This window comes from Lynx rufus, unplaced genomic scaffold (assembly GCF_022079265.1).
Source record: "Lynx rufus isolate CCGP_SWC_20201006 ecotype Redwood Valley unplaced genomic scaffold, mLynRuf1.p SCAF_16, whole genome shotgun sequence".
NCBI lineage: Eukaryota > Metazoa > Chordata > Mammalia > Carnivora > Felidae > Lynx > Lynx rufus.
In genome coordinates, this window is record NW_025814830.1 from 14,565,624 (window position 1) to 14,581,010 (window position 15,387).

The 15,387-nt window shown below is 49.0% G+C and overlaps 1 protein-coding gene across 2 annotated transcripts; it reads left to right on the top strand.

The window, feature by feature from the left end:
- The first annotated feature begins 4,720 nt into the window (after nucleotides 1–4,720).
- ZNF792 (zinc finger protein 792) lies at nucleotides 4,721–13,354 on the top strand. 2 transcript variants are annotated; one of them, XM_047078276.1, is made up of 4 exons: nucleotides 4,721–4,968; nucleotides 8,144–8,270; nucleotides 8,753–8,875; nucleotides 9,757–13,354. In XM_047078276.1, the coding sequence occupies exons 1-4, from the start codon at nucleotides 4,933–4,935 to the stop codon at nucleotides 11,373–11,375; spliced, it is 1,905 nt and encodes a 634-aa protein (XP_046934232.1). In that variant the 5' UTR covers nucleotides 4,721–4,932; the 3' UTR covers nucleotides 11,376–13,354. The 2 variants fall into 2 exon arrangements, with proteins under 2 accessions (XP_046934232.1, XP_046934233.1); XM_047078277.1 differs by having other exon boundaries at nucleotides 4,922–4,968; nucleotides 8,186–8,270.
- Nucleotides 13,355–15,387: the final 2,033 nt, after the last annotated feature.

Consider the following 15,387-nt stretch of genomic DNA (forward strand, 5'->3'; position numbering starts at 1 on the left):
ATATGATGCAATAATTCCACTAACTGGGTATTTACCCACAGGAAAAGAAAACACTAATTTGAAAAAGATATACGCACCCCTATGTTTATTGCAGCATTATATACAATAGCCAACATATGGAAGCAACCTAGAAGTCCACCGATAGGTGAATGGATAAGGAAGATGTGGACGGAATATTATGCAGCCATAAAAAAGGATGAGTGTGTGCCATTTGTGACAACACGAATGGACCTAGAAGGTACTAAACCAAGTGAAATAAGTCAATTGAGAAAGACAAATAACCATACAATTTCATTCATACGTGGAATCTAAAAAAAAAAAAAAATCCCAAATGGATAAACAAAAAGCAGAATCAGATCTATAAATACAGAGAACAAACTGATGGTTGCCATAGGGAAGGGAGATGGGCAAAATGAGTAAAGGAGAGTGGGAGATAAAAGGTTTCCAGTTATAGAATGATTAAGTCACAGGAATGAAGGTCGTAGCATGGGAAGGACAGTCGATACCGTGGTCACATTGTATGGGGACAGATGGTAGCTTCCTTGTGGTGAGCACAATGCATAAACTTGTATAATCACTACACTATACACCCGAAACTAGTGTGTGTCAGCTACAGTCAAATAAAAAAAATAATTAAGACAAATCCTTCAGGGACATATTGAGCCATTAAAAATCTCTGACTGCTGGGACACCTGGGTGGCTCAGTCAGTTGAGCGTCCAACTTTGGCTCGGGTTATGATCTCGCGGTTTGTGGGTTCGAGCCCCGCATTGGGCTCTGTGCTGACAGCTCAGAGCCTGGAGCCTGCTTCGGATTCTAGGTCTCCTCCTCTCTCTGCCCCTCCCATGCTCATGCTTTGTCGCTCTCTGTCTCTCAATGGTAAAAAAACGTTAAGGAAAAAAAAAGAAAAAGAAAAAATCTCTGATTGCTAATCTGAATATTTATTCGATAGCAACTTAGTGTAAAAGTTGATGCATTTGGGTTCTCTGCTTTTCTTTGCCTCCCTTCTTCTTTACCCACTACTTTAAAAGTACTGTCTACTCATTTACAACCCCCCAATTTTTCTACTCTGGAAAGTATTTTCTTTGATTTTACTTATTTTATTTAAGCAAAAAATTACAAATACTTATTTTATTCCATTAGCGCAGAGTTATAAATACCTTTACCTTCCTTCCAGACAATATAGGGAACTCGGAATATCCATCACTTTGTCCCATTTCGATTACTATGATTTTTATGGTATGCATGGCAATGCCATCATTCTAACCCCACAGGAGATAGTATTTCTGTTTTACACAGAGAATGAACAGTTGCATAAGCCCACAAACACACCCCTCTCTCAGATCCTCATTCCTATCACTCTGAAGATTTCACCTGGAATCACTTCTCCTTGTTCTTAATTATAATCATTAGCATTGAGTTTTATGTGGGTTAATTTCCCATTAACCTTTTCTTTTTTGGCTTGAAGCAATCTTTTTTAAGATAGCTTTTTTCTTGAGAGATACTTTTGCTATGTATAGAAATCTAGGTTGGTGGTAATTTCTTCAGCAGTTTGAAAAGATCCTTTCACCGTGTCCCTGAACCACAGCTATCTAGAGGGAGTGAGAAGTGATAAGTAACCTATTTTGCTGTAGTCTCCTGGTATGAGGTTAGGTTCGGAGTATAAATACTAAGATTGAGATTGAGGTGGTGATGGGATGGGGTTTTGGGTTGTCAGAGAAACGAGGGGCAGCAAGTGTTCATGCGTAGGAGAAATACAAAATGAGTATTTGGTTACCAAACTGATGGATTGTTTTTGAAGCCAGTTATATTTGCTCACCGATCTCTTTTTCTCTTTCTGTACACCCAGCTTCCCTGACATTTAATTTGGACCGTTGCAAATTAGTTTGGGGCAATGAAAAATGGACAGGTGTAACCGTGAAATTGCGTCTTCATTATGTCTTCATTTTGTGCCCCTCCCTGGTATGGCCTCCTTGGACCTCAGTTTTCACCTCTCCAGGATTTAGTGCTCCCTGGTGGGCTACAGGCCCAGGCGGTGGTGGGCTGATTCTGTCTTGATGAGGACAAGGGCCTCCAGCCAATGGACATCAAGCTGGGATGTCTCGCGATCATATATTTGTACCTGGATCTAGCTGCTCTGAATACGACAGTCAGGAGAGGGGCAAGTTTTGGTTCCTGTGACAGTGATATTCTCTTTGACCAACCTCTACTTAGACACTTCTGAATTCTCTTCTCAACTAGGCCCTGGCTTTCAGACTTCCATGTTTCTCTCTGCATTGTCTAATTGTAGCAAGGACCCTAAAGTCAGTTTGACCAGAACTACCCTCCATATCGGATCACGGGTGATATCTGATCCAGTCCCTCATTCCCCAACACCCCCCAGGTCTGATCATCCTGACCTGCCTTCAGCAAGAATCTTGTTAAGTCGGTTCAGTTGGAACCCCTCTTATCCCCTGATGTATCCTCTTAGTAATTTCCCATCCCCTCCCTCCCACCTGCGCCTATAAATTCCTACTTTTCCTTGTTCTCCCTGGAGAACAAGGAAACTCTTGTTCTCAAACTCGTTCTCACTACAAACTCCTACTGCAGTGGTCCCTATACTTAATATGATAGGGCCTGTGAAGAAAGTCCGCCTTATCATTCTCAAAAAGTGTCTTGAATAACTTTTTCTTTAATGCCTGAGAACCAGAGATGAGTAATGGTATCTCATCTTATGTAACAAACGTGAAACCATGTGAGTTCCATTGCCCACTTAGGCCTGAGGGCATCTAACCCTGCTGTTCTCAAATGTTGAGTCATGTGGCCTGTAAGAATCTGTCCGTTGTGCAGTAGGCCTGCCTGTAGTTGATGACTCTCCTGCATGATGTATTTCAAAGAATAAAAACAAATAACCAAATGGTAAAACGTGTGCTCTCATGTAAGCATTATCATCATTACCTCTGCTGCTACTTGCTGAATGAGACTCATTATTTTGACAAATAAGTTACCATGCAGAGAACGGTCTCTGATTTGCCCTCTCAGCAGGGTTTGTGACTTGTGATAACAATGATGATGATGAATCTTTTTAAAAACATTATTATTTTGAGAGAGAGAGAGAGCGACTGGGAAAAGGGCAGAGAGAGGGAGACATGATCTGAGCCAAAACCAGGAGTCAGACGCTTAACCGACTCAACCATCCACGCACCCCCATAACGACTCTTAAGTATCCAGCAGTAAGCACAGCCTGGGCCCTGTTACTTACCAAGACTCCTTTTTCTCAAATTGGAGTCCCCTGGACGGCTTGTTCACATGCAGAACGCTGGGCCCCACCCGCAAAATTTCCGAGTACCTAGGTTTGGGCTGTTGCCCCCCCCAAACGAGGATTTTTTAACAAATTCCCAGATGATGCTAATTCAAATTCCCAGATGATGCTGAGAAGCACTGAATTAGAGCTACATTCCATGTTAGCACACAGACCCCGCAGATCAGGTGTTACCTTCAATTGTCAGTGTGAACCTGGGCCCCCCGAAAGGTCTGAGAATTGCAGGACCAGCCTCTGTCCCCGCACGCAGAAATGGGTATCCCGTGATACACACCTGAGGGCGACTGGTACTTGGTTCCAGAAAGAGAAGTCTGGAGACAGCCCCGTTAAGAGGAAAAGCTCGCGCTCCGCTGTCACAGAGAACCAGCAGGAACCAGCGAGAAGCAGGTAACGGAGCGCGTGCCAACATCCCCCCCCTGCACCCGGCACCGCCCCCTCGCACCGATAACCCCCACCCAGAGTCACCCCCTCGCACTACCCCCCCAGACTCCCCCAAGTACCACCCCAGCACCGCCCCTGCGCTCCGCCCTCCAGTTCCATACCACCACCCCGCACCGCCCCTAAGCACCACCCCCTCGCACTGCCCCCCGCGCCACTCCCAAGCACCGCCCCCAGAATCCCCCCCCAGCACTCCACCCCTCGCTTCGCCGCCCACAATGTCGCCCTCTCCGCAACTGCCGCCCCCTCTCACCACACCCCGAGCACCGCCGCCTCGCCCCTCCCAAGCAGCGGCCCCCAGCACCGTCCGCAGAACCACCGCCCAGCACTCCCTCCTCGCTCCGCCTTCAACACCGCCCCCCTAGCATCACCCACCCGCGCGCTCTCCCCAGTGCCACCACCTCTCATCGCCCCCAGCACCGCCCCAGCTCCGCCCCCTCGCACCGCCCCCAGCACCACGCCAGCTCCACCTCCTCGCACCGCCCCCAGCACCGCCCCAGCACTGCCTCCTCGCACCGCCCCCAGCACCGCCCCGGATCCGCCTCCTCGCACCGCCCCCAGCACCGCCCCAACACTGCCTCCTCGCACCGCCCTCAGCACCGCCCCCAGCACCGCCCCAGATCCGCCTTCTCGCTGAGCCCTCCAGCGCCGCCCCAGATCCACCTCCTCGCACCGCCCCCAGCACCGCCCCAGCTCTGCCTCCTCGCACCGCCCCCAACACCGCCCCAGCTCCGCCCCTTCGCACGGCCCCAGCTCCACCTCCTCGCACCGCCCCCAGCACCGCCCCGGGGCCGCCCTCTCGCTCAGCCCTCCGGCGGGGCCGAGCGTGGGCGGGACGAGAAACGCAGGTCCTTGGAGGCTGAACCAGGAGTCCGCGCCTGGCGCCGGGCCAATGACAGCCCTTGAGCTCTGCGCCGCTTCGGGCCGGAACTTCCTGCGTTCCAGGCCAGCCAGTCCTAGCCCGGGCCGGGTGTGCGCGCCGGCGTCACTCGTGGCTTTTCCGGAGCCGGGGGCCGGGACCCTGCTCCGTGCCGCGCCCCAGAGACGCGGGTCCGCCCGGTCCGGCTGTGCCCCGCGTCCCGCGCGCCTGCACTAGCCGGGAGCCCGAGGGCCCGCCGCACCTGGGGCCAGGCGAGGGAGGGGGGCACTGGGGGCCCACTCGTCTCTGGCGGCTGCTCTGCGAGACCGGGTCCCGATGGCGGCGGCTGCGGCGCTCAGGGACCCGGCGCAGGTGAGTGCCCAGGTGTATGCCGCGACCCCTACGTTCGCGTGCCCCGCACCTGGACCGCGGAGGTGGGGCTTGTCTGTCTTCTGTCGTCTCCCACCTCTCTCCGGGTTTTGAGTCTGGGAGCGCTGGAGGGGAGCCACGCCCGGTCCGGGGTGCTGAATCCAGGCCGGCGATTATACAGAGCGCTTCCCATTTCCGAAATCTTAGGACGCGAGGAAGGGTTTTCTAGGCACGGGAATCGGCGTGCACAAATGCCTGGAGGTGAGATTGACTGAGTGTTCGGAGAGCAGTTGGGAGACAGTGAGCCCCGGAATGGCGGGCTGAGGAGCTTGATCTCTATTCTGTGTTGGGAGCCATAGATGGGTTAGAGTAAAAGAGGAAACACCTGACTCGGGTCTTGACCGGCTCCCTGTGGATGCAGAGTGGAAAATTGACTTGGGGTAAGGGTGGAGGCAGGAAGACCAAGCAGTCCGCTATTGCAGTAGTTCGGATGAGTAGTGCAGATGGCTGGAGGTAGAAATGATTGGCTTCTAGGTCCGCCTTTTAAGTCAGGCTGACCAGATTTTCTGATGTGGAAGGTGAGAAGGAAAAGGGGTGGTTTTTGGCTTCAGCAGCTGGAAGGATGGATTGCCATCAACTGAGATGGGGAGGTTGGGTGTAGAAGGAATATTCAATATAAAAGTAGAAGTGAGGCTTTGGCCCTTTTGAGCTCTGATGTTCTAGAGACGCCTGAATGGAGTTGAGTGGGCAGGTAGACACCAATTTTGGTGTTTTGGTGAGGTATAGTTAAGGTTATGAGAGACCGAATACACAAGAGGACAAAGGCTAGACCATACATAAAAATAGAATTCTGACCCGCAACCTGCAGGGACCTGCCCAGGAAACCAACCTCTTTATCTACAATAAACAACCCAGGAAGCAGCCTGCTTAAATTAGAGTTCAGGAAGCCAGATTGCTATCTCTAGTGACAATCCAGGAACAATAGCTTCTGTAACAACTGCCCCCAAATGACCAGGGCTTGATTAATAACTGACAGCTTCTGTAATTTTTGTTCCCGCTTCCACCTTGGGACCAAGGAGAGAAAGCCAAATATGCACCCCTAACCCATCACATAGGACGCCCCATTTCTAGTTAGCCTGCCTGCCGCTTCCCCGTGCCCACAGCCCCCAGTCAGGGCACATCTGAAGCCTTCCCGTTTCCTCTATAAAGCTTTCCCACGCCTCTGCCTGCCTTCGAGGTGGCCAAACATAAGTGATGGTAGCGCTCTCCCTTGCTATAGCAAGCTCAGTATAAATACCTTTGCTTGGGGCGCCTGGGTGGCGCAGTCGGTTTAGCGTCCGACTTGAGCTCAGGTCACGATCTCGCGGTCCGTGAGTTCGAGCCCCGCGTCGGGCTCTGGGCTGATGGCTCAGAGCCTGGAGCCTGCTTCCGATTCTGTGTCTTCCTCTCTCTCTGCCCCTCCCCCATTCATGCTCTGTTTCTCTCTGTCTCAAAAATAAATAAACGTTAAAAAAAATTGGTTAAATACCTTTGCTTTTCTTATTTGGTTGCTCTTTGTTTATTTCCACAGTTAAAATATCTAAAATGTGGCATCTGGTATGTGGACGAGGGTGTGGTTGTGTGTCCAGTTCAGGAGGGTGAACTTTCAGGTCATGGTGGCAGTGACACTAGAGGGAAAGAGGAAGGTGGGGCCTGAGAACTGAGAACAGGGGTCTATGATTGGCTTGTTTGGCATTATAAAGACAGACATGGGGGCACCTGGGTGGCTCAGTCAGTTGAGCATCCAACTTCAGCTCAGGTCATGATCTTGTGATTCGTGAGTTCAAGCCCCACAGGGGTTCGCTTCTGTCAGCCTGTCGGCACAGAGCCTGCTCGGGATCCTCTGTCCCCCTCTCTCTGCCCCTCCCCCACTTGCGCTCTCCCCAAAATAAATATTTTTTAAAAAAGACAAACATGAAGAGTAGCGCTCGTGGTGGTGGGGGACAGCAGGTGGGCTGTGTAAGGAGGGAGGAGTCTGGCAGGTGGTGTGGATTTGGGTGGGATGGGGAGGCTCAGTAGTAATGGAGCTATTGTTACACTGAGCCCTGGGCTGTGCTTATTCACCCCTTTGCATTCCCAGCAGGCCTTTGTAGTGACCCTTGATGGGGCCTCGAGGTTTTCAGTTGGGTTGGGGAATTAGCTCAGGGGCAAATGGGGTCAGCTGGGAGAGCCACTAGACCCTGAGTGGGTGAGAACCAGAGTCACAGAGTGTGACTGATGAAGGGACAGGATGTGCCACACCGAAGTGGAGGAGGCCCAAGGGTATCTGATGTCTGTGTGGTTCTGCATGGCTTAGATTGAAGCCAGAAAAGGGCCGGGCGGGGAGACCTTCAAATCAATGGTCTGTGTTGCCCTTGGCAGTGGGAGCCACCCAAGGGTCTGGGTTGTATTTGCTAAGAATTTCTGGATGCCATGTGCAGAGTGACATGTGAGGGTCCTTGGAGGTGGCCATGATGTGGGCTTGGATGGGGGAGGGTACAGTGACAATAGGGATACAAGGTGCAGTTCAGGATGTGATATGTGTATAGGAGTAAGTGTGAGGGGCACCTCGGTGGCTCAGTCAGTTAAGCGTCTGACTTCGGCTCAGGTCATGACCTCACAGTTTGTGGGTTCGACCCCCACGTCGGGCTCTGTGCTGACAGCTCAGAGCCTGGAGCCTGCTTTGGATTCTGGATTCTGTGTCTCCCTCTCTCTCTGCCCCTTCCCCGCTCACACCGTCTCTCTCTCTCTCTCTCTCTCTCTCTCAAAAATAAATGGACATTAAAAAAAAATTAAAAGAAAAAAAAAGGAGTGAGTGTGAGCCGTTGGCCCCAGGGGCCTGGTACTGGGGATTAAGGGAGAAGACTGAGTCCATGTTTGTATGTGGAAAGCCTGAAGTTGGTGGCATGGGAGGGGGCCCACAGAAGAGGGTGGGGCCCTGCACTTCAGGCCCAGAGCTTAGCTGGTGTCTCGATGCTCATCTGCCTGTGGGGGGACTGACACGGGTCAGGTGAGGCATGAGAAAAGAGCTGACATCCGTGGAACCAGGGCCTGGGATCTCCTCTGAGTTGGGAAGCTGGGGAGGTGGGGGAGCAGGGGACAGACAGGGAGTCCTGAGGAGAGAAGCTGATCATGGAATGGACTGTCCCCATCATGGCAGGGCTGTGTGACCTTTGAGGACGTGACCATTTACTTCTCCCAGGAGGAGTGGGGGCTCCTTGATGAGGCTCAGAGACTCCTGTACTGCGACGTGATGCTGGAGAACTTTGCACTTATAGCCTCGTTGGGTAAGGCCTTCGCACCCACCCGGTGTCCCGGGCTCATTTCCGCCTGTCCCCTTTTCCTTCCCGTGGCCAAGCCATGGGCAATGCTTCCTTCCCCACTCTCCCGGGATACGTGCTACAATTTTCAGGGCTAAGCTGTGTGCAGGGTTCCCCTCCTCCGCCCCCCCCCCACTCCCTGAGCAGCCCCAATACCTGCTGCCCCAAAACCTTGTAGGGAAGGGGCTGGAATGAGGAATCTTGTAGGCAGCCCAGTGGATCCCGGCCAGCTTGGTCAGTGTCCACCTGGGTGACCATTTCCTTCGGCTGACGTTTCCTAAGGCCCGACTGCTAGGAATTCTAGGCCCTGCTGTGACCACTGGGATTTTCCGGCCATTCCTCCCCAGTGTGTTCTTTTTTGTAATATTTCACTTTCTTTCCTGTGGTCTGTCAGCAGGTAGTTCACCTGGCCAAGTGCTGGCCACTCACCTGCCCCGTCTTTCCCATAGGACTTACGTCTTTCAGGTCTCACATAGTTGCCCGGCTGGAGATGGGAGCAGAGCCATGGGTGCCTGACAGAGTGGACATGACTTCCGCCATGGCAAGAGGGGCATACGGTGGGCCCGGCTCTGGTGAGTCGGGGATGGGAGAGCATGTGACGTCAGTGCTGTCTTCAAATCATAACTGCAGTCTTTCTCGCGTTCATCATTGTTTGGGTGCCAAAGCCAACGGGCACATCTCTCTTCAACCTTTCGTTTCCCATTCTTGATGCATCGCCCCCCTGTCATTTTCTGCTGACTTGGGGCCCCTGGCTGGGCCCCACCTGTCTGGCCTTCCCATCTCACTCTTGCCACAGCTCCCTCTGTGATAGTCTCCCGCATGGACCTACACTCCTTATGTCATGATATGTGTATATTCCCTTCAGTAGTCCTTAAACACCAGCTACTTACTTGCAGTCAGATTTTCCTGGGCCTGGACACACCTTCTGCACAGGGCTCGTGTGTTGCCAACAGCCAAGGCCCTGCGGAAAAGCCTTTATGGAGGAGTTGGAGGGGCGCCTGGGTGACTCAGTCGGTTGAGCATCCGACTTTGGCTCAGGCCACAATCTCCCAGTTTGTGAGTTCAAGCTCCACGTTGGGCTCCGTGCTGACAGCTCAGAGCCTGGAGCCTGCTTCCGATTCTGTGTCTCCCTCTCTCTCTGCCCCTCCCCTGCTTGCACTCTTTCAAAAATAAATAAACATTAAAAAAAAATTTTAGAGGAGATGGAGACCCCACCTTTAGGCTCAATACGTGTACCCCATCATTGTGTCCTTCGTCCTGGTAAGGCCCCCCCTGTTTTGTGACCTTGCCAGACACAGTACTGCCGAACAGAACCTTCCTCACCCTGACCTCGGGTTTCTTATCTTGCCAGCAATCCTGTGGACTCATTCCTGGGTCAGGCATGCATTTGTCACGGGGCCGTTTCCTTCCAGCAGAGTTCTTGTTAACTTCACCAGCATTTCTCTGCTTTCAGATTTTTGCTCTGGAACAGAGGGTGAGCCTAGTGCGTCTGTAGAAGGAGTGCCACGTGACCGGAATCTCAAGGCAGCTCCGTCTGGCCAGAAGGACTACTCCTGTGACATGTGTGGCCTACACTTGAAAGACATTTTGGCCCTGGCTGAACACCGGGCAGCACATCCCAGGCAGAAGCCGTACGTGTGCCAGGCATATGGGAGAGAGTTCAAGTCCAGTGCATACCATAACCAGCATCAGATGCAGCAGGGTGTAGACAAGCCTATCAGAAGGGATGAGGACAGGGCCTCCCTCGTGAAGAGCTGCAGAGATGACGCATCAAAGAAACCTTTCACAGTCAGGGAGGGTGGGAAGGACTTTGCGGATGGGAAGGCCGGATCCGGCTTTCTGCCGCATCAGGTCCCTCACAGAGTGGAGGAGCCACCCCGGGACACTGGTGTCGGGGATCGTCACACCGTCCAAAGCCATAACAAGTGCAGCGAGTCTGGGAACACTTTCAGTGACAAACGCGCACTCGTTCAGCACCAGAGAACCCACGCTGGAGAAAGGCCTTATGAGTGCAACAAATGTGGGATATTCTTTAGCCATGCCTCCGGCCTCCTTCAACACCAGAGAGACCACAACAGAGGAAAGCCTTATGAGTGCCGGGAATGTGGGAAATTCTTCAGCCAACACTCCAGTCTCGTTAAACATCAGAGAGTTCACACCGGGGAAAGCCCGCACGTGTGCAGCGAATGTGGGAAGTTCTTCAGCCGGAACTCCAACCTCATTCAACATAAGAGAGTTCACACTGGAGAGAAGCCTTATGAGTGCAGCGAATGCGGGAAATTCTTCAGCCAGCGCTCCAACCTCATTCATCATAAGAGGGTTCATACTGGCAGAAGCGCTCACGAGTGCAGCGAGTGTGGGAAATCTTTCAACTGCAACTCCAGTCTCATCAAACATTGGAGGGTTCACACTGGAGAAAGACCTTACAAGTGCAACGAATGCGGGAAATTCTTCAGCCACATCGCCAGTCTTATCCAACATCAGATAGTCCACACTGGCGAACGGCCTTACGGGTGCAGCGAATGTGGGAAAGCCTTCAGCCGGAGCTCTGACCTCATGAAGCATCAGAGAGTCCACACTGGGGAACGGCCTTATGAGTGCATCGAATGTGGGAAATTGTTTAGCCAGAGCTCCAGCCTCAACAGCCATCGGAGACTTCACACTGGCGAGCGGCCTTATCAGTGCCCCGAATGTGGGAAATTCTTTAACCAGAGCTCCAGCCTCAATAACCATCGGAGACTTCACACCGGGGAGCGGCCTTATGAGTGCCTCGAATGTGGGAAAACCTTCAGGCAAAGGTCTAATCTGAGGCAGCACCAGAAGGTTCACAAACCAGACAGGCCATATAAGTGCAGTGAATGTGGAAAAGCCTTCAGCCAGAGGCCTACCCTCGTCCGGCATCAGAAAATTCACATCAGAGAAAGGAGTGCAGAGAATGTGCTTCCTCCTCCAGCACAACCGTGCGCACTGGAGATAAGCTCTGAGGGCAGACTTTATGAGGGGGCCATCAGCCAGAGGTTGAACCTTGTTCATCCCAATGTCCACACTGGGAAGATTCCCTATGAATGCTAGTTATGTTGAAAGCTTTCTGGAACAAAGTTGCATTTTTCTCACCACGGACTTTACCAGACCTTTGTCACTGCGAGTGTTTATGGTAGGAGCCCTTTGAGCATTCCCAAGGACAGCAGGTCTCCAAGAGTGTGTCTCAGCCAGTCCCTGTGTTCAGACCTCTTCTTGTTTCAAGAGGGAATCCTGTGGAGCCTGAGGCCAAAGGAAGATGTCATTCCCTCCCTCTGTGACCAGTGTAGCTGTGGACATGACCCATCTTTGACCATGAAGACCTGAGCTGGATTCTGCTGGCAGCTTGCAGAAAAGGTTTCCCTTTTGTCAAGGATGGTTGATCTCCTGGGATGCTCGTGATGGATTTATCCAGACTCCACATTACCTATCCCAGCAACTACCTAGTTCACATTGCCTTATTGTAAAGCCACCTTTAGTATGTTTTGATCATTGTGAAGTGGGTTGAGGACACAGTTAAGGTCTACCAAACTAAAAGGGTCTCCAAACCTTGCCTCAGAGGGGACGTTGCCACAGGATGGTGGAGAACACCTCTCGGTCCAGATTTGGCCTTCTTTGTGAGTTGCTATACAAGGCCTCCTGGGGAAGATTGTAGGACTCTGTGGGACTAATGTGATCCGAACGGCATGAATTTTTGTGAACCAGAGATTACCCTGAGGACGGGGCAGTTGTGACAACCTGCACTGCATCTGGGAGCTGCATGAAGAGGGCCCCATGTTTCCAGGGGATGCCTCACTTTCCCTAGCACTGTTAAGCAGGCACCATTTACCTGGCACCTGTCAAGGAGCCATGCGCCTTGAAGTCTAGCATCTGGTATACTGGTGTCCTAACTAAGCCTTACTGGGCCCAGTTGAGAGCATAATTTGTATGGAAGCACTTGGGGTGACAACGGAGTAGGTGAGGCTGCAGCAAACTAGAGGGAATGTACCTATTCTAAAAATGCATCCACAGGTGTCTCCTTGAATGTGACTGTGCAGGATTCAGGCTTTGCAGAAATTCTCAGGACCTCCAGACCTCTGTCCTATGACTTAGGCCACTGGCAGAGCAAAACTCTAAAGGTTTTGTGGCCACTAAGGCTCTCTGCACCATTCATGCCACAGCCATTGCTGCCTTGGCAGGAAAATGGAGGCTGAGCGAAGGTAGGTCTTGTATTCCAGGGATGTAGCATTTGTGACATAGCCAGCCATTTTTTGCTGCCAAGGCATGAGAGAGCGAGAATAGAGTCAACATAGGGTTACCAAACCTAATTTTCTAAAATGAATGTGCGACAATTTCTTTAAATGCTTTAATGAGATAGGATTATCATGCAACAGTTGTACATATTTGATGTGCACAATTTCATAAGTTTTTCAGTATGTGTTACACTCAGGGAACCAGCACCATCATGATAACGAACGTATCCATCACCCGCAAAGCTACCTCGTGCCTTTTACCGACCCTCCTTGCCTTCCCAGAAAACCATAAATTTACCTTTTTTTTTTTTCACCATAGATTTGTTGGCCTTCTTAGAATTTTATACAACTGGAGTTATTAAGTACTTATACCCTATATTTGGTCTGTTTTCCTTCACAGTGTAATTTTCTTGAGAATTATCCCTGCTGTGTGTAGGAATAGTTCATTCCTTTTGCCACCGAGTAGTGTCCTATTGAGTGAATCCATCATAATTTTTCATGCTTTATTTTTTTAATTAAAAAATATCTGGTAAAATACACTTAACAGAATTTCCCATGGTAACTATCTCTAAGTGCACAGTTCAGGGGTATTAAGAACATTCATATTGTGCAGCCATCACCACCATGCACATCCCGAGCCCTTTTCATCTTGTAAAACAAAGTCTGTACCCATTAAACAATAACTCCAATGTCCCCCCTCTGCTGAGCCCCTGGAAACTTCCATTCTACTGTCTGTCTCTGTGAATTTGACTACTCCAGATACCTCATATGAGTGAAGTCATACAGTATTTGCCTATTTGTGACTGGTTTATTTCACTTAGCATAATGTCCTCAAGGTTCATCCATGTTTTATAGCATGTGTCAGAATTTCCTTTTTTTTTTTTTTAAGGCTGAATAATATGCTGTTGAATTTCTGTGTCATATTTTGCTTATTCATTAATCTTTCAATGGATATTTGGTTTACTTCCACCTTTTGGCTATTGTGAATCATGCAGCTATGAACATGGGTGTACAAATATCTCTTTGAGACCTTTCTTTCTGTTCTTTTGGATATATACCTGTTAGTGGAATTACTGGATCATATGGTAATTATATGTTTAATTTTTTGAAGAGCCTGCATACTGTTTTTCACAGTTGCTCTATCATTTTACATTCCTACCAACCGTATACACGGGTTCTAATTTTTCTACATCCTCACCAACACCTGTTTTTTCTGAAAAAAACATTTTTAAATTTTTGAGTAGCATCTATCCTGATAGATGTGAAGTGGTTTCGTGTTTTTATCATGAAAAGGTGTTGGATTTTGTCAAATTCTTTTTTGTATCAATTGAGAGGGTCATATATTCTTTGTTCTGTTAACGTGGTGCATTACACTGATTGATTTTCATATGTCGAACTATCCTTGCATTCCAGGAATAAACCCCACTCCCACTCTTTCAGTATGCTGCTAAACTCTGTTTGCTAGTATTTGGTTAAAGATATTTACATCAGTGTTCATAAGGGATACTGGTCTGTACATTTCTTATAGTATCATTTTCTGGCTTTGGCATCAGGACAACTAAGTTAGGAATTGTTCTCTCCAAGTTTTTGAAATTTTCTTAACAAAGATCACTGCTACTTTAATGTGTAAAATTCACCAATAAAGTCATTGGGTCCAGAAGTTTGTTTGTTGTGGGGAGGTTTTAGTTGCGTATACATTATACTCACTACTTACACGTTTATTGAGATATTCTCTTCATGATTCAGTCTCAATAGGTTTTGTGTTTTTAGGGAGTAGTCTGTTTCATCTCAGTTCTATTTTTGTGTGTGTGCACACTTGTTCTTGGTACTCTTGTAATCCTTTTTATTTCTGTAGAATTGGTAGTAATGTCCCCACTTTTATTTCTGATTTTAGTAATTTGAGTCATCTCTCTTTTTTAGTCACTCTAACTAAAGGTTTGTCAATTTTGTTAATCTTTTTAAAGAAGCTTCTTCTGGTTTTGTTGAATTTCCCTATTGTATTTCTATTCTCTTTAATCTCTAACCTTTATTATTTCTTTCTTTTGTCTAGCTCTTGGTTTAGTTTGTTCTTTTTCAAGTTCCTTAAATTGTAAAGTTGTTGATTTGAGATCTTTTTTTTTTTTTTTTTAATTTTTTTTTTCAACGTTTATTTATTTTCGGGACAGAGAGAGACAGAGCATGAACGGGGGAGGGGCAGAGAGAGAGGGAGACACAGAATCGGAAGCAGGCTCCAGGCTCTGAGCCATCAGCCCAGAGCCCGACGCGGGGCTCGAACTCACGGACCGTGAGATCGTGACCTGGCTGAAGTCGGACGCTTAACCGACTGTGCCACCCAGGCGCCCCGAGATCTTTCTTTTTTAATGTAAGCTTCCTCCTTCATACTGCTTTTGCTGCATTTCATGAGTTTTGGTATGTTGTGTTTTTGTTTTCTTTCATCTCCAAGTATTTTCTAATATTCCTTGTGATTTCTCCTTTGTTCCATTGATTAAATATGGGTTAATTTCCACAAATTTGTGAATTTTCTAGTTTGCCTTTTACCAATTTCTAACTTCATCCTATTGAGTTTGGACAAAATACTTTGTATAATATCTACCTTTTAAAATCTGTTAAGCCTTAATTTGTGGCCTAACATGGTCTATCATAGAAATATCCCATGTGCACTTGAGAACAGTGTGTTTTCTATTGTTGTTGGTTAGAATATTATGTAAATTTCCATTAGTCTGATTGGTTTATGTGTTGTTCAAGACGTTTATTTCCTTACTGACTTTTTGTTTATTATTGAGAGTGGTCTCCAACTATTGTAAAACTGTCCACTTCTTCCTATCAGTTTTTGC

What these genes read in the sequence shown, in the direction of transcription:
- ZNF792 (XM_047078276.1), top strand. Translation starts at nt 4,933, where the DNA reads ATGGCGGCGGCTGCGGCGCTCAGGGACCCGGCGCAG. An exon ending in CGCTCAGGGACCCGGCGCAG is followed by an intron (nt 4,969 to 8,143) that starts GTGAGTGCCCAG and finishes CCATCATGGCAG; the next exon opens with GGCTGTGTGACCTTTGAGGA. An exon ending in TGCACTTATAGCCTCGTTGG is followed by an intron (nt 8,271 to 8,752) that starts GTAAGGCCTTCG and finishes TCTTTCCCATAG; the next exon opens with GACTTACGTCTTTCAGGTCT.